Source organism: Chiloscyllium punctatum, chromosome 18 (assembly GCF_047496795.1).
Source record: "Chiloscyllium punctatum isolate Juve2018m chromosome 18, sChiPun1.3, whole genome shotgun sequence".
Lineage (NCBI taxonomy): Eukaryota > Metazoa > Chordata > Chondrichthyes > Orectolobiformes > Hemiscylliidae > Chiloscyllium > Chiloscyllium punctatum.
Genome location: NC_092756.1, coordinates 72,133,344 through 72,158,411, shown reverse-complemented (window position 1 = coordinate 72,158,411; position 25,068 = coordinate 72,133,344). Strand labels below are relative to the sequence as shown.

Sequence of the window (25,068 nt, the reverse complement as noted above, 5' to 3'; positions counted from 1 at the left end):
TCTCGAATGTGAACTCCTGCCACCAAGTAAAAATAGATTTGCGCTCTCTCTACCTTTTCAACTCTTTAGCTTCTTAATTCTTCAATATTCAAAGGAAATGGAGCCTACACTGTGCAACCTGTTTTCATAATTTAATTCAATTCTTCACTGGTGTAAAATTGCTAAATCATCAATCCAGCCTCTCCAGGGAAAATAAAATCCTCACTGACTTACAAAACCCAGAACTACAGGCCTCCAGACAAGGCCTTGCAGCCTATAGGACAAGTCCACATATGCCAGAGTCAGAGTCCTACAGCACAGAAACAGGCCCTTTGGCCCAAACTGGTCCATGCTGACCCAAACTTCCATCCACACTAACATTATTTCCCTGCATTTGGCCCATATCCTTCTAAACCTTTCCTATCCAAGTATTTGTCCAAATGTCTTTTAAATGTTGTTAATGTACCCACCTCAACCACTTCTACCGGCAGCACATTCCATGTGTACTTCCCCCTGTATTAAAAAAAAGTTGCTTCTCAGATTCCCTTTTATTCTTTCCCCTCTAACATTAAACTGATGCCGTCTAGTCCTTGATTCCCCGACCCTGAGAAAAAGACTGAGTGCAGTCACCCTATCCAGGTGTCTCATGATCTTATACGCTTCTATAATATCCCCCCTCTGTCTCCAACTTTCTAAAGAAAGATATCCTAACTCGTCCAACCTCTCCTTATAGCTTAAGACTGTTGAGTCCTCACAACATACTCCTTCCAGTTTAAGAACATCCTTCCTAAAGCAAGGGGACCGAAACAGCACACAACACTCAACATGTGACCTCACCAACATCCCATATAACTGCAACATAACTTCCTGACTTCTATACTCAATGCCTTGGCTGAAGAAGGCCAGTGTGCCAAAAGCCTTCTTCACTGTCCTGTCTACCTGGAACTCCACTTTCAGAGAATCGTACACCTGAACTCCAAGGTCCCTCTGTTCCAATACAATCCTTAAGGTGCTACATTAAACTCCAATCTTGACTTGACTTTCCAAAATGCAAGACCTCACACATCTATATTAAACACCATTTGCCATTTTTTTTGGCCCACTTCCCCAGCTGATCAAGGTCCTAGTGTAATTTAAAAACCTTCCTCACTGTCCACGATACCACCTATTTTAGTGTCATGTGCCAACTTACTAAATCAAACGTTCTCATTTTTACCTTGAGTTTTTTAAAAACATGTGAATTTTGCAGAGATAATTTCCCCTCCCCCCCCCCCCCCCGCTTAATCTACTGGATTTTTGCACGTTGTAGGTTTTTCAAAGGGATATTAGATTATCATTTTACAAACTTGCATTAACTAGCTTGGTTTCTTTGTTCAATAAACATTAACACTAATTAAAGATCCATTGATCTGGCTTCTTTAAAACTAATACAGATTGTTTTATCTGGGTACTGATACAGCCAATTTAGATTTATTCATGTCACCATAGTCTTCCAGACTATAGACGCTGATCTCTTCTTAAAGAGAAGCAACTGGGGTGATTTAACCTAAGGGCCACCAAGACCTCAGGCAAGGGGTGAGGTGGAAAAGCAATGCCCTTCATGATAACCTCAAACCGGTGTAGGAATTGAAACCACGCTATTGGCATTACACTGCTCTGCAAACCAACGATCCAGCCAACTGAACAAAACCAATTCCCAAATTAGGTTTTATGCTGTGACCTGAAACTAGAGACAGACAGTTTCCTTCCATCTTAGTTATATTAACTTTGTAATTTTGGTACTTCATCCTCAACTGTCTCCTTCAAAGTGAATGATCATGAAACCACTTGCCATTTTCCCCATTTGTCTATCAATGTGCATTTGTAACTTGCTGCTCCCATCTATCATTGAACTGTGCCACTAACAAGGAATCACTATCAACTTGTATGTACTGCTTTTATATAAATTATTTAAATAGTGAAAAGCTTGAGACCCTAGTCTCGACCTCTGGTGATCCCATATCACATCTTACCCCTGCTCTCTCACCCTTAAGAAATTTCATGCTTATGACATTACCTCCAACATGATGTGCCTTTTCTTACAACTTCCTCATGGAATCTTATCAATGATGTTTCTATAGGATAGAATGCATAGGCAATCCCTCACCCACCACCACAAATTCAAATAGATTTACTGGACATGACTTACCCATTTCAAATCTCGAGACTGTTCTCCTTTGAGAAATGGCAGCTAAAAGGGGCTCTGGCGGAAAGTTTCAAAAATCATGAGGGGCCTGAATAGAATAGATGGAAAGAAAAAGTGTTCCTGCTGAAAAGGATCGAGGACAAGAGTGCATAGATTCAAAGGGATTTACAAAATAGAAAACATGACAAGAAAAAAAGTTTGCACAAGTGAATTGAGTCTGGATTACACTTTGTGGAAATGCAGAGGAGAGAGTTTTAATTCAGATGGCATTACATTAATTAAATAGAAACAATGTGTAAGGGTATGGGGAACGGCAGAATTGTACCTAGTCATGAGGCTAATTTGGAGAGCTAGCACAAAAACAAATGATGGGCTGAATAGTTTCATTCTAAACAATACTGGAGATATTGTGAAATCCACATTGATATATACTTGCATATGCCAGTGGCTTGGATTCAAACTATTGATTATGCAGCATTCCTGGTAGTCATAAAAAAATGCCAATGAAAGGTTTCCAAGTATAGATTGATGTACAGACACCAGGCTCTTGAGATTCACTGTGACCAGTAACATGCATTTTTGCCTTTGCTTTAACATCTATCAGATAGTATATATGATTTGGCTGTGATTATAGGTGGTGTGGTTAGTAAGCTTGCAGATGACACTAAAATTAGAGGTGTATTGGACAGTGAAGGAGTTACCTCAGTACAACAGGATCTTGATCAGATGGGCCAACGGGAGTAGCAGATGGGGTTTAATTCAGATAAATATAAGGTGCTGCATTTTAGAGTCATAGAAATGTACAGCATAGAAACAGACCCTTCAGTCCAACCCATCCATGCCAACCAGATTTCCCAACCCAATCTAGTCCCACCTGCCAGCACCCAGATGATATCCCTCCAAACCCTTCCTATTCATATACCCATCCAAATGCCTCTTAAATATCGCAATTGTACCAGCCTCCACCACTTCCTCTGGCAGCTCATTCCACACATGTACCACCATGTGTGTGAAAAAGTTGCCCCGTAGATCTCTTTTCTATCTTTCCTCTCACACCCTAAACCTATGCCCTCTAGTTCTGGACTCCCAAACCCAGGGAAAAGATTTTGACTATTTATCCTATCCATGCCCCACATAATTTTGTAAACTTCTGTAAGGTCACCCCTCAGTTTCCGATGCTCCAGAGAAAACAGCCCCAGCCTTTTCAGCTTCTCCCTATAGCTCAAATTCTCCAAGCCTGGCAACATCCTTGTAAATCTTTTCTGAACCCTTTCAAGTTTCACAACATCTTTCCGATAGGAAGGAGACCAGAATTGCATGCAATATTCCAACAGTGGCCTAACCAATGTCCTGTACAACCACAACATGACCTCCCAACTCCTGTACTCAATACTCTGACCAATAAAGGAAAGCATACCAAACGCCTTCTTCACTATCCTATCTACTTGCGACTCCACTTTCAAGGAGCTATGAACCTGCACTCCAAGGTCTCTTTGTTCAGCAACACTCCCTAGGACCTTACCATTAAGGTGTATAAGTCCTGCTAAGATTTGCTTATCCAAAAATGCAGCACCTTGTATTTATCCGAATTAAACTCCATCTGCCACTTCTCAGACCATTGGCCCATCTGGTCAAGATCCTGTTGTAATTTGAGGTAACTCTCTTTGCTGTCCACTACACCTCCAATTTTGGTGTCATCTGCAAACTTACTAACTGTACCTCTTAGGCTCACATCCAAATCATTTATGTAAATGACAAAAAGTAGAGGACCCAGCACAGATTCCTTGTGACACTCCACTGGTTACAGGCCTCCAGCCCTCCACCCCTCCACCACCACCCTCTGTCCTCTACCTTTGAGCCAGTTCTGTATCCAAATGGCTAGTTCTCCCTGTATTCCATGAGATCTAACCTTGCTAATCAGTCTCCCATGGGGAACCTTGTCGAATGCCTTCCTGAAGTCCATATGGGAACCTTGTCGAATGCCTTACTGAAGTCCATATAGATCACATCTACTGCTCTGCCCTCATCAACCCTCTTTGTTATTTCTAAAAAAAAACTCAATCAAGTTTGTGGAGACATGATTTCCCACACACAAAGCCATGTTGACTATCCTTAATCAGTCCTTGCCTTCACCACCACCCTCTAACTTCTACCTTTGAACCAGTTCTGTATTTTGGTAGGGCAAATCAGTACACAGCTTATATACTTATTGGTAAGGTCCTAGGGAGTATTGTTGGATAAAGGCCTTGGATTGCAGGTTTATAATTCTTGTAAGTGAAGTTGTGGATAGATAAGAGTGAAGACAGCATTTGGTATGCTTTCCTTTAATGGTCAGTGCATTAAGTATGGAGTTGGGAGGTCATGTTGCAGCTATACAGGACGTTGGTTAGGCCATTTTAGAGTATTATGGTCTCCCTCCTATAAGAAGGATGTTGTGAAACTTGAAAGGGTTCAGAAAAGATTTACAAGGACGTTCCCAGGGTTAGAGTGTTTGAGCCTGAATAGGCTGGGGCTATTTTCCCTGGAATGTCAGAGACTGAGGGCAGCCTCAGAGGTTAATAAAATAATGAGGGACATGAGTAGGGTAAATAGGCAAGGATTTTCCCCAGGGTGGGAAAATCCAAAACTGGAGGGTATAGGCTTAAGGTGAGGGGGGAAGATATAAAAGGGACCTAAGGGGCAACCTTTTCACAGAGGGTGGTGCATATATGGAATGAGCTACCAGAGGAAGTGGTGGAGGCTGGTATGATTACAACATTTAAAAGGAATATTGGATATAGGAATAAGAGTTTAGAGGGATTATGGGCTGGGTGCTGGCAAACGAGACTAGATTTATATAGGATATCTAGTGGCATGGACAAGTTGGACTGAAAGATTTGGTTCCCTGCTGTATCGCTATAACTATTTGCATAAATTGAATGCCTTCATTGGACAGCTTGCTGCAGCAATTGAACTGAAGAAACCATCGATACCTGTCCTCTTGGAGAGAGAAAACTGTGGAGTATCACAAAGCTGTAAAATAAACACACCTGAACTGTTATATTGCTAGCAAGCAAGACGCACCCCCCTCACTGCTGCAGGATAGCACAGCAAAGATCAACATAAATGGAGTTTAATTCTCATGAATGTCACAAAATGGAGAAGTTGACAAACCTTCACATCAACTAGAATTTTTCAATAAATCTTTATTTGTAACACATTTGTGGTAACATCTGCAAACCACTGTTACAATTCAGTTTAGCGGCACTGGTGTGACACATGTTTAAGGCACTTTTACAAGAATATGAGAGTGCGTATGTGTCTGTTGAGAATTCAACCAGTTTCTGTAGCAAACCTGACAGGAAGGTAAATGGAGCAACGTCTCCTGTGCGGAAAATAAATGTTGCAGCATTTAGGAAAGGGAGACATTTTTTACTCTCTTAGCCCAATGTGTTATGTATGTAAAACATATCAAACCAAGGTCCCAAACAATTCAGTGAATAAGAGAAGCTGGATACAAGATTGTTATATGTACCAGAGCTGGGCATTGAGTTTAAAACTGTGCAGTTTGAGATTTAGCACATTTTCCAGTTTATTTTAATTTTCTTCAATTGGAGGCCAGTGCTCAGAAAAAAAAGATCATGATTGGCCAGAGCAAATGGTTACATTATATGCATATATATATAAAAGTGAGAATCCATTAACAAATTTTTCTTGATTATATATTTCCTTGTTTAAATATATATTTGGTCCTTAAAAGAATCACAGGAAATGAAGTCATTTTACAAATCCAGTATAGCCAACAGATTATCAAAAACTGTTTCCAATACATTTATGAAGTGATACTCATTTAGATAAAAAAATGAATATATATATCTATAGGTTTCCTTTCAACAGTCTTCTTGGGATGTCATTGCACATTAAAACATTTGCAGAGAAGTCTTGGAACTGGCCAGGTTTGATTTGCATTGTCTGGTCTATCAGTGAACATGTACATCCAGTTCTGTGCTGCTCTTGACCAAGAATTTCAAACAGACATTCTGAACCAAGCAGAATGTTCAACAAATAACTGACTTAAGCAGAAACTGTAGTTTGAGTTTTTAACGACTCAGAGATATGCCACAGAACTAAGAGTACTGGTTAGAAGCCTTCCTTTAAAATAAGAGGAATGCCTATGCTAACTACATATTCTGGAGTTGACTCTGAATAAGTTCATTATTTGAAAACTTTAATAGATAACAACTAAAGGAAAATGATATGTTCTCTACTCTACTTTCCCATGAAAATAGACCATTCCATAGATTCCAATAACTAAAGCTAGAAAATAAAGATTGTCACAATTAATTCACAGAAAATAAGTGTTAGGGAAAGCACACTGGTTTGCTAAGCCTCAAATCAGTATGGACAAAGCTAAACTGAAAACAGATTTCCAGTTAAAAGTTATTGTTTTCTATTACTACTTCAGCCAATTCACATCAGCAGGAAAAGGGAAAATTCTGTTCTCAATGCCACTGAAACCTCTTGGGCAGTGATTGGGCAGCCTGCTCCCCAAAACAGGCCAACTCCAAGCAGCAAGACTTCAAATATGAATGAGATATTTCCAATGAGATGGAACTGCTGTTAGTAAACATCAATGCTTTCCTCAGAATTTAATTTTCAGATCATCATTGTGTCATTTGTACAACACCCACTGATGTTTCTGAACCACTGGATTAACTTTTGCTGTGTGAATCCCAAATGGTTATAAAGGATTGTCAAAACAACATGAGTTTGCCATCTAAAACTAGACATGAGTTCCCAAGGCCTCTTGCCCAACAAAATGCTACAGCCCTAAATCACACTACTAAAAATGTACCCAAAGTAAAATAAAGGACAAAACTCTTCTTTTGAAGGAAATGAAAAAGATTGCTCTATAGGCTCAACTCTAGGCTAGGTCAGGTCATAAGCCGAGAATTATAGAAACTGCAATTAATTTTAGGAAACAGAATTCTACATAAGGATTAGGTCTTAAACCCTCCTTCACTCGGTCTGCTGCTGCATGTACGAACCTTGTTCTTCCTGATACATAATAATTGTTCTACACTATTAGCACATTACAAAATTATTCAGAAAGTTACATAAAGCTGAGCAGGAAAGAAGAGGGGCCAAGTGGCCTGATGTTACCTACAGCAGCATAAAATATACAGTTATGCATTTTTTAAAAAAATCGTAATCACAATAAGCCCAGTGATGGCGTTTATACTGAATGTAGATTGGCGTTTTGGCATTTATTCAGCAGCTTTGGAATCGCCTGCTTCACCTCGACCTTCAACATCATCATCCGATATTTCATCCAGTTTTCTGCCTGCAGTACGACGTATACCGAATGGCAACTCCCCACGCCTATGAAGAAACACATTTGAATATTTTTTCACGATGAACTTCATGTAAAGCAATTTAAGAACTTGAGAGACGTACTGATCAGCAACATGCAGTAAGCTTCAACTCAATAGGTCAGGCTTCTTTTGTAATTAACAGTTTCTCAACACATTACATATTAACATGTCCATTAGTATTAGCTAAGGATTCAATAAAATTTAAAATCAGACCCCTCCAACTGGCAATTTAATAAAAACTGACAGCACAACCCAGAATGAGCAAAATTCATATTTCCTTGCAGTTGTGCAATACTGGAGTCTGTTCAAAGGATCAATTACTAAATTCTATTTGCTTTCCATAGTTTCATATCACTGGATAACCAACCTAACAAATGTCTATTGATTACTCTTTGAAAATCTCAATCAACTTGGCATCAGATTTCAACTAAAATTAAAGAAAACACTCCAGATGCAGGAAATCTGAAATACAAAGGGAAAACGCTTAGGAATTCACCATATCTGGCAACATTTGGGGAGAAAGATATTATTAGCCAAGAGCTTGCTATGACTTTAGAAATGAAAAGGGTTAAAAACACTTGGAAGGTGCATTTGGAACTTTGGACAGGCAGGAGTAGAGAGATTAAAAAGGAAATATAAACAACGATACTGGAGTGGGCCTGCAAACTCAAATAAATGCTTTAAGTAAAGCATGAATTTGACAAGGTTCTCAGAGATTGTGCACTTGCAATAAATATGCAAACTTAATTTCTTCCACTAGGAAATTTGCAACAGTCCCTCAAACTGGCTTAATTTTCCTGCTGACCAAAGCAAACTAGAAACAAACCCTTTCAGGAAATAGCCTTACTTGCTGCCTGGCAGAGATTGAAAACAAACTTCCCAATGACTAGAAAACCAAAAACTGAACAATGTTTTTCGATTTCAAGTTTTCAAAAGAACAGAGTCATAGAGTCCTACAAAACAGCCTTTCAGTCCAAACTGGTGCGTACTGACCAAAAGGTCGATCCATGCTAACCCCATTTCCCTGTACCTGGTCCATAAGTGTCTAAACCGTTCCTATCCATGGATAGGACTGAAGCTAAACAATTTTAATTGTGTGATCTTAGTTTCCTTTTCAGTTCAAATTTCCTTGAAATAAATTCCCTAACACTTGTTTCATTAACTTTGAAATTTTACCAATTTACAATCACCTTACTCCTTTCCAATTCCCTTTGAATCATTCATTTTTGCCCAATGTATCTTGACAAAGCATCTCTTTGGTCTTGTCTGAGTAATTTTTTATATTTCTGCCACTTCACAACTGAATGTTGTTTCACTGCCAAGGCAGAATGTGAACGTACATATTCCTGCCTCTCTTCCACGGCATCACGTGAAAAAGGACAATGAATGTGGCTAGAAACAAATGAAAGTTGGACAGATCCAGTTAATTTAAATACATTAATAACTTTCTTCAAGGCAAAGGTGTGGCCAAGGCTACCTGTATTGACCCCAGTTATTCCTGTCTCTTTGTGGGACATTGAACATTCCCTATTCCAAACTTACTTGGGTCCCTCCAATCAATCTTTTCTCCAGTATATCCGTGACATCATTGGTGCTGCTTCCTCTCATTTGGAACTGGAAAAATTTGTCAATTTAGCTTCCAGTCTCCATCCTGCACTCACTTTCACCTGGTCCATCTCAGACTCCTCTCTTCCCTTCAACATCAGTTTCCATTTCTGGGGATCGACTGGCCACCGATGTACACTACAAGCCCACCAACACTCCATTACCTCGACTATACATCTGCACACTCTGCTTTTCCAAGGAATCCATCCCATTCTTCCAGTCTCTCAGTCTCCACTGCATCTGTTCTGATGATGCCACCTTCCCCATGGGGCCCTCAAACATCCACCTTTTTCCTCAACTGAGGATTCCTCACTACTGTGGTCAACAAGACACTTAACCATGTCTGACCTATCTCCTACACTTCAGCCCTCATCCCTCACCTTTCCTCCCACAATAACAAGGTCCATCTGTCCTTACAAGCCTCCTAATCTGAAAGATTGAGATGACAAATGACAGTGTACAATGGGATGCCACGACCAGACACATTTCTCTTCCCTCCCTTGTCAGCATTCTGCAAGGACTGTTCCCTCTGACACACTGGTACACCACTGCTCCAATCCCAACATCTTCTCACACTCCCAGCCACCTTATTATGCAACCACAGAAGATGCAATCCCTGCCCATTTACCTCCTTCCTCCACATCCAGGGCCTCAAACATAGCTTTCTGCTGAAATAGCTATTTAAATATACTTCACTCAATCTAGACTATTGTATTTGCTATTCACAATGTGTTCTTCCGCTACATACCAGAGACAAAACACAAGCTGGGTCACCACTTTGTAGAACACCTATGCTCTCTCCACAAAAATGACCCTGAACTTCCAGTTGACTACCACTTCAACATACACACTGCATGCACTGGCCAATATTTCTGTTGCAGGCTGCTGCAGCATTCCATTGTGCCACAAACTAAGTTTGAAGAACATAATCTCACTTTCTGCTTAGGACCTGCAACCTCTAGGAATCAACTTCAGCTTCAATAACCTTAGGGCCCAATTCCATCCTTTTTTATTTTAAAACCCACCCACAAATGGTTGTGTTACAGCATTGGTTGTAATATGCACACAGTCACCATCTCCACATATTCATGTTCATTATCACATTATATGGGTTGAATTCAGTATTGCTATCCAATTTTCTCACTCTGAGCTCTCATTCAGCTTTTCTTCTGTCCTGGCCTGCTATCCATTATTTCCTCATTTACCTACCCCTTTCATATTGCTCGGTCTGGGCTCTGTCTCCACCTATCCGCTCCCCTTCTCTCAAATCACCCCTCCCCTACTTTAGCTTCTTGCTATTATCAGTTCTAAAGAGTCACCAAGAACTTTGAAATGTTAAGTTTGCTTTCTTCCCACAGATGCAACCCAGACATATGGCGTTTCTCCAGCAATTTTTCTTTTAGCTTTGTTATTATTCTCAAAAACAGGATTTTCTCAGTGTGAGCACGATCAACATCTTCTTACCTGAGCTTGCTCTTGAGTGTGCTGACTTCACGGGTCATTGCATCTGCTGTTTCAGTGGTATCTTCCAGTTCCCGCTGCAGTTTTCTGCGGGAAGCATTTGCACGCTGGGCTTCCTCTTCTGCCTCCTCCAGCTGTCGTTTCAATTGCTTCAAACGAGAGTTTGCTTTTTCGACCTGTAATGAACATGTACAAACTAGGATCACAGGGCTATAACTTCCATTACTCCAGTTTGCCAATCACCATTTACTATGAATTTAGCCATCTTTCTAAAGAAAACAAAGTATAACCTTGCACTGGGTCCACATTTAACTACACAGATACAACTCATGGCTGAAGTGCTAGAATTTCCTGCAGTTCTACTTTCTGCAGTTTAAGTTCTGGACTCCTCAAAACAACATTACAGTTTAATTATGACCAGCTCTGACACATTCTAATAATTTGGCTATTTAACTCAACAGTCCACTGGAAGGATCGGACAGATTCTGGACAGCAGGATTTTTTCCCCAGTGAGACAGAGTCATACCCATGCAAAGGAGATCACTTAATCCGTACCAAAAGCTAGTGGGTCAACTTGGTGTAGCCTAGGCTGAAACAAACCTCAAATCCAACAGTGGCTGAGATGATAAAGCCATAGGTGACAAGTGTTATGATCACATTAATTCTAAGGAATTGTAACTTCTGGCAAAAAGTCTTTTGTTGTTTCAGAACCAGCGGGTGATGTCAGAAGGACTCAAGACTAATGGGAGGGATTGAACAGAATTCATGTAGGTTTTCCCAGAGTGGGAGGAAATTCAGAATGGTCTTTTGAATGCTCCATCCAGCAGCCAGTTTAAAAGTATTACATTCAGAGGGTTAACACTAGAGAAGTTTCAGGGTGAGTTTCATGAAATAAAAAAAGCTGACTATAATAATGGAGAAATAAATGCTTCAATTTCTTGATTTAACAACTTTTTGACCTGCTGTTTATGTTGTAGTGTGGATTGGAATGTACACAGCTTAGCTAAAATTCATAAATCACATGGGTAGTTATTACAGCAAGAGGTAACTGACTTATCAGAAGACTTTCACAACATGTAACTCCAAAAGGCAAATATGAATATACAGAATAGGTGTAGTAGTATACCACTAAGCCCTTCATCTATTCTTATTTTACGCGTTCATATTTGCCTTGCTGTTTGATGAATCACACTACCTTGAAAAAAAAGTCAAGGCAGACTTAAGGGGCAGTCATCTTGAGGGAAACTTTAGAGGTCCAAACAGACGGCAGTCAAGAAAAGCATATGGTTTCGAAAGAGTTTGGGAAGGGGGAAATAAAACAAGTGAAACTTGTGCAGCTTGTATTTCAAAAGCACAATCTCACAAGAGATTATCAAAACTTGTGACTGACCTGGTCTTTGTATTGATCAGAATTGCGTCTTTCATCCTCCATCTGCAGCATCACCTCCTTCAGCCTCTTTTCAGAGCGACGCACTAATTTACTGGCAGCTTGTTTTTCCCTAGTTTGACAAAGTCAGTAAAATTAGTTTGTATATTTTCTCAAGGCACTAACATGAACTGGTCAATTGATGTGTGCTGATAACCACTTAGGTGAAGTGCAATGGGCTAAGTATGAGATCTAGTCAACTTTAAAGACTATTTGACTGTTTAGAATATTACAAATGAGTTCAATCCTCTCCAAGTACTCTTACCGCCAGCAAATCCTTCCAGAGATGTTAAATAGCAATCACTGCTGATTAATATTCCCTCTTACCAAACTCAGAGGTTATGGCCTAAACATGTCCCATCGGAAGTCAGTTAATTAACCACAGATCAAAGATCAAACCTGGAATCTTCCTCAAATGATAGCTCATCACCACAATGAGTATGCTATTTACCAACCCAGCCAGTAACATCTTAGTTTCATTGGCAGTTACTGGTTAAAACATATTTACAAGAATACTGATCAATGAGATTTAAAACTCAACTTTAAAATTAGTACAGTAAACATTATGAACAAGTCATTTACTGAACAGAAAATTTCAATGATTAGCTAATTCGGTAGCAGCTGGCTTATTATTTACACCAGCCCATTCATACCCTCAAAGTCAAAGTTGAAAGTGCTGCCCACAAACAGCTGTGCTTCCTGCACAACTCCAAAGTCACTGCCAAAATATTTAGTCAGTACTGTTTTTTTTAATTCACTTGCTGGCTGATCAGCATTTATTGCCCGTCCCTCATTGTGCTTGAGATAGCTGCCTTCTTGAACCACTTGACCCACAATACCATTAGGGAGGGAATTCCAGGATTTTGACCTAGTGATAGTGAAGGAATGGTGACATACTTCCAAATTTTCTTTGAATATTGAAGTATTGACTGAAATAGTGCTTTAACAATGCAGTGGTCCTTTCTCTATATTCTTGTGGGAGGAGATGTGGGCATCGCTCGAATTTGTTGCCCATCCCTAGACTCAAACAGTGACATCCAAATCCAATCCAAAGTCATGATTGGGACCTCAAGCAAATTCCAGGGAATCACTAATGTTCTGACTGATTTAATATAGGTAAGCCCCTATTCTAACAGGCAGGTCCTCACTTCGAGGTCCCTCACCTTCTTTCACTCTTGAAGGCCTCCTTGGATGGTATAGCTCTAGAAGCAGTCATGTAGTAGCTAAGGGGAGCGTACAGGCAGCAAGGGAGTGGGTAACCACCAGGGAGTTGAGGACCACCAAGCAAGTGTTATAGGAGAATTCATAGTGGATTTTATTTTTTACTGAGCAAAAATGATTTCAATACGGGCAAATGTTAGTTCCTCTTGCAACAATAATAGAGGATTCTACAGTTAGGGGAACAGACAGATATTTCTGTGGATGCTGATATGAATCAGGTCAGCATATTACCTCCTAATGTCAGGGTCAAGAATGTCAGCAAATAGCTGCAAAGCATAAAGGATGGAGGGCAAACAGACAGTCTGTGTCAATACCAGCAAGACTAGGAAAAAAACAATAATGAAGTCCTGTAGAGAAATTTTAAACAAGGAAAGAGATCAAAAAAAGACTCCAAGTTCAAGATTATTTCCAGTAACCACAAACTAATGAATGCAGATTCAGGATGATTTAGTAGATGAATGCATGACTGTGGATGGTGCAAAGGGAGATTCTGGGGGCAGTGGGACCAGTTGTGAGAGAGGTGGAACTTGTATACATAGCTCAACAGAACAGGATCAATTGCCCTAATGGAGAGGTATGCTTGAGTTATGGTTAAGGGTTTAAAATAGACCCTGAACCATAATGCATTATTAGGAAGTGTGAAGCTGGTTGCAAAAGGAATTGAGCCAGAAAGACCATAGTAGAAACAGCAAGCTATTAATTAGGGTCAGATTAAGAGGGAACGCAGTAACGTTATGAACCCTAACAAGCCCTGCTCTATTGACAGCTAGTTAAAAAAGACGACATGGCCTCATTCTGTGCTGTAACCTTTAAAGAGTTTTTTTTAACATTTCTAAAATGTCTTGATCAAAGCACCATTACAACAAAGGGGAACATTGGTCTTATCTAGTTCTATATTTATGCATAGAAACATTTCCTAATTCAAACTTTAAATTTTAAACTGCAGCAGATATATTTCTCAAATTCACTTTCAGAAGGCTAAGAAAGAGCACAGTGAATCACAATAAGGAACATTATTAGTTTAGCTTTCAATCACTTCAAAAACAGTTTCTACCCTACCTCCTCAAAAATATTTGCTCCTGGCTTATTTCACCTATATATCATTTCAGAACTTTTTATACCGTGTTTCTGTATCGAGTTGCTCCTCCAGCTGAGCAATTTTAGCCTCCAGTGCTGTGATATTTGCCTTGTATTTAGATCTAACAGCATTCTCCATCTCTTGCAACTTGGCTTTCAGCTCCTTATTCTGACGTTCCAATTGCTGGCGAGCATTTTCAGCCTTCTGGGCATTGCTGCGTTCAGCTGAAAGATCTGCATTTATCTGGTCAACCTGAGCAACAGAATTAAATGCAAAACTTTAACATTTAAACAGACTTAGTTCTTTAAATCAGCACGAGAGTGAGGAGTGAAACCTTTTGACCAAAATACCGTAATCCACAGCATAGTTTCCAGTTCTGATAAACTACCTTCCCTGCTAAGTTCTTCCCAAAAGTAGAGTGTATGGGATTACAGACATACTGCAGTAGAATTAAATCAGCCCAAAATATTAGGCTCAGTAAATCATGCATATGTTCTCTATCAGAATCTTCAGAACAATTGTTTTAAGTCACACAAGCAATTTAAGTGTGCAGACTGAATCAAAAAGATACTTCACATTATCTGCCAAGTCGATGGACTGCATGTAACACATTCCTCCATTTTATTTTTACTACCAAAATTTTTCAAGTTACAACTAAACTGAAATTTAGGCAATTAATACAGACCAGCTCGCAACTTATAAATTGTAACAATAAGGCAATTTTATGGAACTCAATGCCACTTTGGCACATGCATATATGTGTTATTTAACAAAGACCATACAGTTTAGGGGCTTTATTTTGAAGCGTGCTCCTGCTACTTGATTGGAAAGGCTGCAGGAAAAGTTCCACATGCACATTTGGGCCATACGGCAACCATAGGCTCATGTTTAACTGTTCCTGAAACTGATTTGGGAACTATCAAAGACAATGTAGCCTCCCAATGCTTTGGAACCTGCAATGTAAGCATTTCCCATGGAATTTCAATTTTAAATTAATCGCTCACATCTATGTATGTTGCTAGTAATATCACTAATAGCATTATAATGAAAATTCCATTACAGCATTTCAGTGTAGCAAACAAAAAAAAGATGTTGGCAATTTATTCTAATTCCCCATCTGTGATCAGATCAGGATGAAATCACAACACCAGGTTATAGTCCAACACGTTTATTTGGAAGCACTAGCTTTTAGAGCCCTGCTCCTTCAACAGGTGCTTGTGGGGAATAAGACTGTAAGACACAGAATTTATAGCAAACATTTACAGTGTGATGTCACTGAAACGATATATTGAAAAAGACCCTGATTGTTAATGCACTCACCTTTTAGAATGACCAGGTTGGTTTCAGTTCTTTCATATGTAAATCACAAAACCTTTTTTAGAAGTTACATTCTCAAGTGAACTTTAATAATTGGTGTCATGTCAGACCAGATAACATACTGAAGGTGTGAGCTTCCCTGTGAGAGGCTGTCTGTGCCACAATGGTCAGACTGTTTCAAATCTAAAAAAAACTGAATCTTACATGGATTCATGAGTTTTTGAGCAAAGTAAAATGTAATTCTGCAAATACAAATTCACCCCACAAACTTATATGTATATGTGTGCAGTTGCATGTCTGTGAGACGGTGTTTGTATGTGTGTAAGTGTATGATTAGATTAGATTCCCTACAGTGTGGAAACAAGCCCTTTGGCCCAACAGGTCCACACCGACCCTCCGAAGAGCAACCCACCCAAACCCCTCTTCCCTCTGACTAATGCACCCAATTGACAATTTTTAAGCATGGCCAATTCACCTAACCAGCACATCTTTGGACTGTGGGTGAAAACCAGAGCACCCGGAGGAAACCCACACAGACATGGGGAGAATGTGCAAACTCCACACAGACAGATAGTCACCTGAGGTTGGAATCTAACGTGGGACCCTGATGCTGAGAGGCAACAGTGCTAACCACTGAGCCACCGTGACGCCCTAATGAGAGAGGGTCTGCGTGAGTGCACAACAATCAATAGACAGGAGTGTTCCTCCCAAGTGGAGGGCACTTCAGTGGTCCGGGACATTCGACCTCGGACCTTCGGGTGACCGTCCTCCAAGACGGACTTTGGGACAGGCAACAACGAAAAGTAGCTGAGCAGAGGCTGATAGCCAAGTTCGGTACCCATGGGGATGGTCTCAACCGGGACCTTGGGTTCATGTCACATGACAAGTGACTCATTGCACTCCCCCCTGCCCCCCCCACACACACACACACACACACACACAAACACAAACACAAACTTAAACCCCTTTACACACATCCTCTCACAGAGGCTCATAACTGTCCACACCCCCTACACAGACACACCCACATGCACACATACACAAGTTTGTGGGGTGAATTTGTACTTGCAGAATTACATTTTACTTTGCTCAAAAACTGCATGAATCCATGTAAGATTCTGTAAATCAGTTTTTTAGATTAGAATCAGTCTGACCATTGTGGCACAGAGCCTCACACAGGGAGCTAACAATATATTATCTGGGCTGACATGACACCAATTGTTAAAGTTCACTTGAGAACATAACTTCTAAAACAGGTTTTGTGATTTACAAATGAAAAAACTGAAACCAATATGGACATTATAAAAGGTGAGACACTTAACCAATAATCCAGGTCCTTTTCAATATATCATTTCAGTTACATCACACTGTAAACTTTTGCTATAAATTTGGTGTCTTACAATCTTATTCTCCACAACCACCTGATGAGGGAGCAGCGCTCCAAAAGCTAGTGCTTCCAAATAAACCTGCTGGACTATAATCTGGTGTTATGTGATTTCTAATTTTGTACACCCCAGTCCAACACAGACATCTCCAAATCATGAAACTTGGTCAGCATTGACTCCTTAGGCTAGATCCTTTTTCTGTAGAGTTTCTACACAGTTCAGGTAGATGAACTAGTACATCCGGAGGTTAATAAGGATTTCATTAATTCCACCTTCGTGATTCATATTGATCCTTACATATTCATAACTTACTGAATCAGAAGCATGCGTTACAGAGGAAACATTTACTAAATAATGGGTGGACCATATACAAGACTTGCACACCTTAAAATGGATATACTTTACTGGTTTGTGTCAAAGCCATCCATCCAACTTTAGGTTAGCACCAGCTCACCAAAGACACTGCAGAACCATCCTTCCCATAACATCACTGCATAAATAAACGCTGCCAATTTTTTTAACCTGTAGACATTTGGTCTACAAAAATTGTCTAACATTTTTTGACCCATCCGTTGAGTCAATAAAATTATTTGGTGAGCATATGGGACTATTATATGTAATCTTTACTATCCATAGATCATGAATTACATGAAATGACATAGCAAATTACAGTAAGAACAAAGTGAAAGTTGATGGAACACATACCTGGAGATTAGCTTTTCTGAGACGATCATTGGCCATTTCAGCATTGGTCTGCTCCTCCTCTACTTCTTCCTCCAGCTGAGCAATCCGGGCCTCAAGCCGTCTCCTTTCCTCTAAAGCCAAAGACCTATACAAAAAAAAGGACAAAATATTTGTCAAAAATAGCTCCAACTGTAAATGTTTCTGCACCTTAGTAAACAGAACACCCGCAACAAAAGCCAACCAAGTGAACCTATTCTAAATGGACTCTCTCAGACATGCACTTAAAACAGTCACCAGTCCTGTCACTTTACCCAGGAGTCAACCTTCCATGCCCAACCATGAGACTTGCTCCTTGAGCGCTAACCCTATTGCTGCCTATTATACAAATATATGGATGCACAGAGTCAAAACCCTGAAGTCCAACTAGGCAAATCCAAAGTTTAGAAAATAGTATTACTTTTAAATGCCTTTATCCTCACTAACTTCACAAAAGTACTAAAGGGGAAGGGGCATAAGGCTAATGCCATTGGAATAGTAAACCAAAGGCCCAAACCAAAAAGCTGGGGACAGATCCAAATCCCCACCACAGCAGCAGGTCGAATCTAAAACCAATTAATATATCTGGAAATTGCCTGTATAATGGTGAGGATGCCCTTTACCATACTATTTCCACAAAACTGGAAATATTAATTTTTCCACATCCTTCAAAACTTAAGTCCTCCAAGAAATTTTAAATATGAAGCGTTTGCATAACAGATGCACTGAGTTAAATACCTGATTAAGTTTGTCCAAGCTACAAATGATTTCATAAAAACTGCGATTGGATAGGAAGGAAATACTTAAATTCACTTATGGTATAGGAGAGTCGCTGATTGGCCAACATTTATTGCCCATCCTAGTAAGACACAAGATGACCAAACCACTCATGTGAACTGCATTATCACTGTAATTAAGAGAACATTTAATATTAAGACCCAAGTTATAGCACCACCAGTGTCACAACTGGCTCCAACCTAGTAAAGATATTTAAACTTCAAGGCTTTTAATAAAAAATGGGTGCGAGGGATCCAGTTTCGAAATTAGGCAGATCACATTTTTCCAAGTTCAGAAACTGCAGATATATAAAAAAAAAATTCTGCTGGAGTATATCTCTGGGGCGGCATACTGGCTCAGTGGTTAGCACTGCTGCCTCATAGCACGAGGGACCCAGGTTAGATTCCAGCCTCAGGTGACTGCGTGAAGTTTGCAAATTCTCCCAGTGTCTGCAGGTGCTCTGGTTAAAGTGTAAAATAATAGAGTAGGGGAATGAGTGGGATACTCTTTGGAGGATCAAGGTGGACTTGTTGGGCCAAATGGCCCATTTCCATACTGTAGGGATTCTAAAGTAAACTTTTTGCGGTTTCATCAGTGAAGGCCACTTTATTCATGAGGGACAAATGTTATTAACAATCATATGTAGTCAAATGAGGCAAATTGAACCGGTAGTGATATGTCAACTTTTTATAGAGAGAATCAAGTGAAATCAACATCCTAGATTACTCCATAACTACTGATGTTGGCAAAATTGACCCGGCTTCGCTCTTTCCAGAGAGAAAGAGGTCACTTCACAATAACTATGTGAATGGTACAAGTATTGAAGAAAATAAAGCCCCATTTAGGAGAAGTACATACTTTCCAGAACTGTTGCTGGCAATCTCCTCAGCCAGCTCATCCCTCTCCTGCTGTATCAGTCTCTTGGCACGCTCTGCCGCAGCAAGTTCCTAGATGATTTTTAAAAAGTGCCAATTAAAAAAGTTAACTTTTCAACCAGTCATGATTTTAAAAACACAATACATTTAAATAAAACTTAAAATTGTTGCCTGTAAATGCAAATTTCAACATTCTCCACCTGTTAAGATGAATATCCAGCATAAGTTCTTCCATGTATTTTGCAATTCTAGGGTCAATGTTAAAGCTTCTGTTTAAGTTACATTATTCATGGGATAATTTAACTATGTTATGTAATATACGTACCAGCCACGATATTCTAAAGATAATCGATTTGTTGCCCAAAACACAACCTCCTTGAAAGTGGAGTTGCAGGTAGATTGGATAATGAAGGCGACGTTTATTATGCTTTCCTTTATTGATCAGAGTACAGGAGTTGGGAGGTCATGCTGCAGCTGTACAGGACATTGGTTAGGTCACTGATGGACTATTGCATACAATTCTGCTCTCCTTCCTATTGGAAAGATGTTGTGAAACGTGAAAAGGTTCAGAAAAGATTGAAGGATGTTGCCACGGTTGGAGGATTTGAGCTATAGGGAGAGGCTGAACAGGCTGGGGCTGTTTTCTCTGGAGCGTCGGAGGCTGAGGGGTGACCTTATAGAGGTTTACAAAATTATGAGGGGCATAGATAGGATAAGTAGACAAGGACTTCTCGCTGGGATCAGGGAGTCCAGAACTAGAGGGCATAGGTTTAGGATGAGAGGGGAAAGAGACCTAAGGGGCAACGTTTTCCACACAGCGGGTGGAATGGAATGGAATGAACTGCTGGTGGAGGCTGGTACAATTGCAACATTTAAAAGGCATTTGGATGAGTATATAAATAGGAAGGGTTTGTAGGGACATGGGCCAGGTGTTGGCAGGTGGGACTAGATTGGGTTGGGATATCTGGTCAGCATGCATGGGTTGGACTGAAGGGTCTGTTTCCATGCTGTATATCTTTATGACTATGACTATGACTCTACATGGAACACAAAATAACAAAATCCCAATGGACTGTAAAAGCTGTACACAGAGGTTCACTATGGTGACAATGTCTGCAAGCTTTCAGCAAAAAATCCACTTGTGGACCAGTTGCCTTTTGATAGAACCATCATTGCCACTCACAGCTACCATATGCTGCTTCTTATACAAAATCTTAACTTTTCAGAAATTCAAAAGCAGTGTAAACATCAAATACACTACACCGTAAAATTACTGATCAAACTTTGCTTCAACCACTAGTTATTAATTAAGTTTGCTTGTGGAAAACCAGGCAGATCTAGCTGGGTATTGCATATCCAACTAGGTACTACATATCCAGCTGAACTAAACTACTGAACTTTTCAGTCAGCATTTGCATGCAATTTAGCACAAAATATTGCTCTTTTACTGAGATTTCATAGTGCATAAGGAATAAGTAGAAGTGCAGAAACACACACACAATTATAGAACGATTACAGCATGGAAGACCATTCACCTTTTGCATGTTTGTCAGCTCCCGACCAGAGAACTGAGTCCCACTCTCCCCCCTTTCCTAAAGCCCTGTAAATTTGAGATAATTAGCCCATTTGAAAGCCACAAATAAATCTGGTTCCATCACATCCATGCAGCACATTCCAGATGCAACTCTTCATGTCACATTCTGATGGTAAACAGACCTTCCTAAGTTTTATGCAGCAAGTATACATTGTTGTGGTTTGTAAGTACTTTAGATGTCAAATGACACAGGTGATTGTTGTTATATTCACAGCAACAAGTTCACTTAAATCAGCAGGTTCTGAGAAAAATGTAAATTTCACACATTGTTGACAACCAATGCATCAGCACAAGAAATAAATTTGTTAATAAAGCTAAAAGTTAGTTTTACAATCTCTAAGTACTTAATAAAGCTCCTTCTGCATTAATCTCAACATAGCTAAATATTGTACCTCTTGCATATGAAGCATTTCTGCCTCAAGTGCCTTAACCTTCTTCTCATTTTCTTTGGACTGAGTCAGGATTTCCTCTCGAGAGCTGCAAGCTTCTTCCAGTTCACGCTGGTAGTCTTTCAACTGAGCCTATTGAAAACATAACTTGTCACAAAATACAGCAATGCACACAGCTATCATCTCTCCAAACATCCCTCTTCCCAAAGGAGGACAAACATTTCTTACAAGGGATTGATGCATATTTCCACATATTAGTTTCCAGTCTGTGCTGGATCAAGCACCAATTAGGCACTTCTGTGCTTACCATGGGCTTCCCGACTAGTCAGGAGCTCAGCAGAAATCTTTCCCTACTTGAAGATGCCAGTTAGAGATTGGCAATCACAGGAGGGAGGGTTGTGGAAAGGTGGTCAGCGAATCAGAGATAAGGCTGGTGTAGGTTCAGCAGCCAAATCCCTGCACACTATTACCACCATCATCACTAAGACCCCCAATTTCTCCTGGTTTGCACCAAGTGGTGAACACCCAGGTCAAACAGCAGGAAGGTCACCCTCGTTTCCCTCCTGGGAAAGCAGCATTTTTCTTGCCTGCTGGATATGTAGTTAATTGTGACATTCCTTGGTGGAAGCTCTCAACAGTAATGCCATTGACCATCATGAGGTAAAAGTCAGTTTTGCTTTTTGGAAAGGGTCATTTCATATCACACAAGTGCCAGGCAACTTACTTGTCTCTCTCATCAGCACAATTTTGGTCGTTGTCCAAGCCTTTCTGCATTTGGAGATCGGCTATTTCAGTATCTGAGGATTTGTGAATGGTGCTGAACATCAGAACAATCAGCAAATTTCCCACCTCTGAACACATGATGGATGGGAAGGTCATTGATGAATAAAGCAGCTGAAGGTGGTTGAGCCTGAGTCACTACCTGGAGGATCTTCTGCAGTTAAATCTTGGGGACCAAGATGTGGCCTTACAACCACAATAATCTTCCTTTTTGCCAAAAGTGACTCCAACTAGTGGAGCGTCTCTCTCCTACCTCCAATTCCTATAGACTCTAGCTTGCTCACCCTTGCTGAATAAGCTGCCCTGATGTCAAGGTTAGTCAGTTTCACCTTTCTCCTGTAGTTCTTTTGCCCATACTTGGATGAGTACTGGAGCCTAAGAAAACCAAACTCAGCAACAGTAAGCAGGCTATTGCATGGAGAGCACCAATGATCCCTTCCATCGCTTTGCTAATGATTGAGTGTAGACTGACAGAATGGTAATTGGGCACGTTGGCTTTGATCCTTTTTCTTAAAAGGGAATATACCTGATCAATTTTTCATATTATTGATCGGTACCATGTATGCAGCTGTATTAGAATAGATTGGCTAGGATCATGCTTTTTACAGACCAACGTCTTCAGTACTAATGCCAGAATGGTGTCAGTACTCAGCCTTTGTAGCATCTTCTGTTGCTTTTTGATACAACGTGGAATGAATCCAGTTGATTGAAGAGTGCATTCGTGATGCCATCAGACAGAAACCTTTTTGACTGAAGATGGATACAAATACTTCAGCCTTCAGTCTTTCGTACTTTGAGAACCTAGTGAGTTGTTTAATTGTCCATCACCATTCACAATTGAAATGCCATAGGACTACATAAAGAAACAAAAAAAACCTCAGAAAAAATGTCAATGTGCCTGCTTCCACCATGTCCTCTGGCAGTGCATTCCAGCCTCTCACCATTCTGTGTAAAAAAAACATGCCTCACATATCTTACTTAAACTTTCTCCATCTCACCTTGAACCTTGTAATTGAAACTTCAACCCTGGGAAAAGCCTCTGCTATCCACCTTATCTATGCCCCTCAGGTCTCCTTTCCAATGAAAATAATTCTCGTCTTTTTAACCTTTCCTCATTGCCAATGTCCTCAGGACCAGGCAACATCCCAATGAACCTTCTCTGCACTTTCTCCTAAGCTTCAGACAATACTCCAAATGTAGCCTGAAAAAGGTTTTATATTACTGCACAATAGTTTATCAACTCTTGTACTCATGCCTCGGCTGATCAAGGCAAGCAAGCCATATGCCTTTTTAAATTACCTTGGCCATCTGTATTGCCACTTTTAGGGAACTGTGGAGCTGCATGCTCAGATCTCTCTGTATGTTTCTAAGAGTTCTGCCATTTGCAGTATAATTCATACTTAAATTCGATCCTCCAAAATGCATCCCCTCACATTTGTCTAGGTTAAACTCCATCTGCCATTTCTGTGCCCAAGTCACCTATCAATATCTTGTTGTATCTTTTCACAATGGTTAGCACTATCAGCAACTCTAACAATCTTCATGTCATCTGCAAACATACTAATCAGACCATCCACATTTTCCTCCAGATCATTTATACAAACAACCAGAGGACCAAAGACTGATCCTCTGTGGAACACCATTAGTAACCAGTGTCCATTCTGAAAAACAAAAACACCCCTCTGCCCCGACCCTCTATGTCTTCTAAGCCATAGCTTAGATATGATCATTTGTTGCAAAATCACTTAGGCCAGTGCATTCTGCTTCCACTATTTGACATGCAAGTAGTCCTGTGTGATAGCTTTATGAGTTGACACTCATTTTGTGCTGGTCCTCATTGAATTAGTTTGATGGTAACAGTCGAGTGAGGACATGCCAGACTATGAGGAATTGAGTACAATTTTTTTTCTACTGATGGACCCACGGTGCATCATGGATGTCCATGGGTGGAGACAGGAAAGGGCACTTCACTGCATGATAATCAGGAGACTTCCTTGCAAATGTTTAACCTGATGCAATGAAACTTTGGGGAGTTTGAGCCTATGGTAAGAACTCACAGGGCAACTCCTTTCTAACTGTAGGTCACTGCTCTGCCACCTACAGTGGGTCTGTTCTATTTATTGGGACATGGTTCTGTTCCAGTGAAATACATGAGACAAGCAACAGCTTGGCCTAGCCAAGGACAGCTCTCCCAGATTTGGTACATATCCTCAGATGTTGGTAAGTAGAACATCGCAGGTTAAAGGGCTGTGCCTGCACATCAATTTCACTGCCTAGGTTAATGCAATTTGATCTGGCTATGCCTTTTCATAGGGTAAAGTCAACCATATTAATGTGGGTCCGATGTCACACACGTAAGTCAGTCAAGGTAGGATGTTAAGATTTCTTAACTCTCTGCACTACTGAGGATGCTGAGCATCCTTCATGACATTTCAAACTGAAAAGTGCGATCTGTCCAGAGACCAGTGCTAAGTGGTCTATCATACCCCTATGCTAAAGCTTACTTGTAGTTTGCGGAACTGCTTCAAGGCTTCCTCACGACCTTTGTTTGATGTTTCAATTTGTCCCTCCAAATCCTTCAAATCCATTTCCAGCTTCTTCTTGGCGGTAACAGCCATGGAACGCTGCTTTCGTTCATCTTCCAGTTCACTCTCCATTTCACGGACCTGGAAAATATCGACAGCAAATAAGATATTCATGACGTTTCTTTCTAAAAGGTATATTCAGTAAAGGTGTACTAATCAACTAAAAAAAAATTACTCCCACTAAGATGGACAAGGAACAGGACGAAGCCATTAAGTATAGTTCAACTAGTCACAGTGAATGACGTCCCTAGATCATTTCAAAAATTTTCAAGATAAAAACTTCAATTAGGTATTAGAAAGTCTGTTCTTTGCCCAGCTTTTCCTAGTCATGACATTT

General features: G+C 40.2%; 1 protein-coding gene across 2 annotated transcripts in view; it reads right to left on the bottom strand.

The window, feature by feature from the left end:
• Positions 1 to 5,334: 5,334 nt before the first annotated feature.
• LOC140489198 (myosin-9-like) overlaps positions 5,335 to 25,068 on the bottom strand; it is a 166,534-nt gene continuing 146,800 nt past the window's right edge. For both annotated transcript variants that reach the window (XM_072588474.1, XM_072588475.1), the window contains 8 exons: positions 24,651 to 24,812; positions 21,370 to 21,498; positions 19,367 to 19,455; positions 17,717 to 17,840; positions 14,353 to 14,561; positions 11,975 to 12,083; positions 10,588 to 10,760; positions 5,335 to 7,525 (listed from right to left, as the gene is read on the bottom strand). In XM_072588474.1, the coding sequence (XP_072444575.1) occupies positions 7,411 to 7,525; positions 10,588 to 10,760; positions 11,975 to 12,083; positions 14,353 to 14,561; positions 17,717 to 17,840; positions 19,367 to 19,455; positions 21,370 to 21,498; positions 24,651 to 24,812 (1,110 nt within the window). In that variant the 3' untranslated portion in view covers positions 5,335 to 7,410. The remainder of the gene's footprint in view (positions 7,526 to 10,587; positions 10,761 to 11,974; positions 12,084 to 14,352; positions 14,562 to 17,716; positions 17,841 to 19,366; positions 19,456 to 21,369; positions 21,499 to 24,650; positions 24,813 to 25,068) is intronic.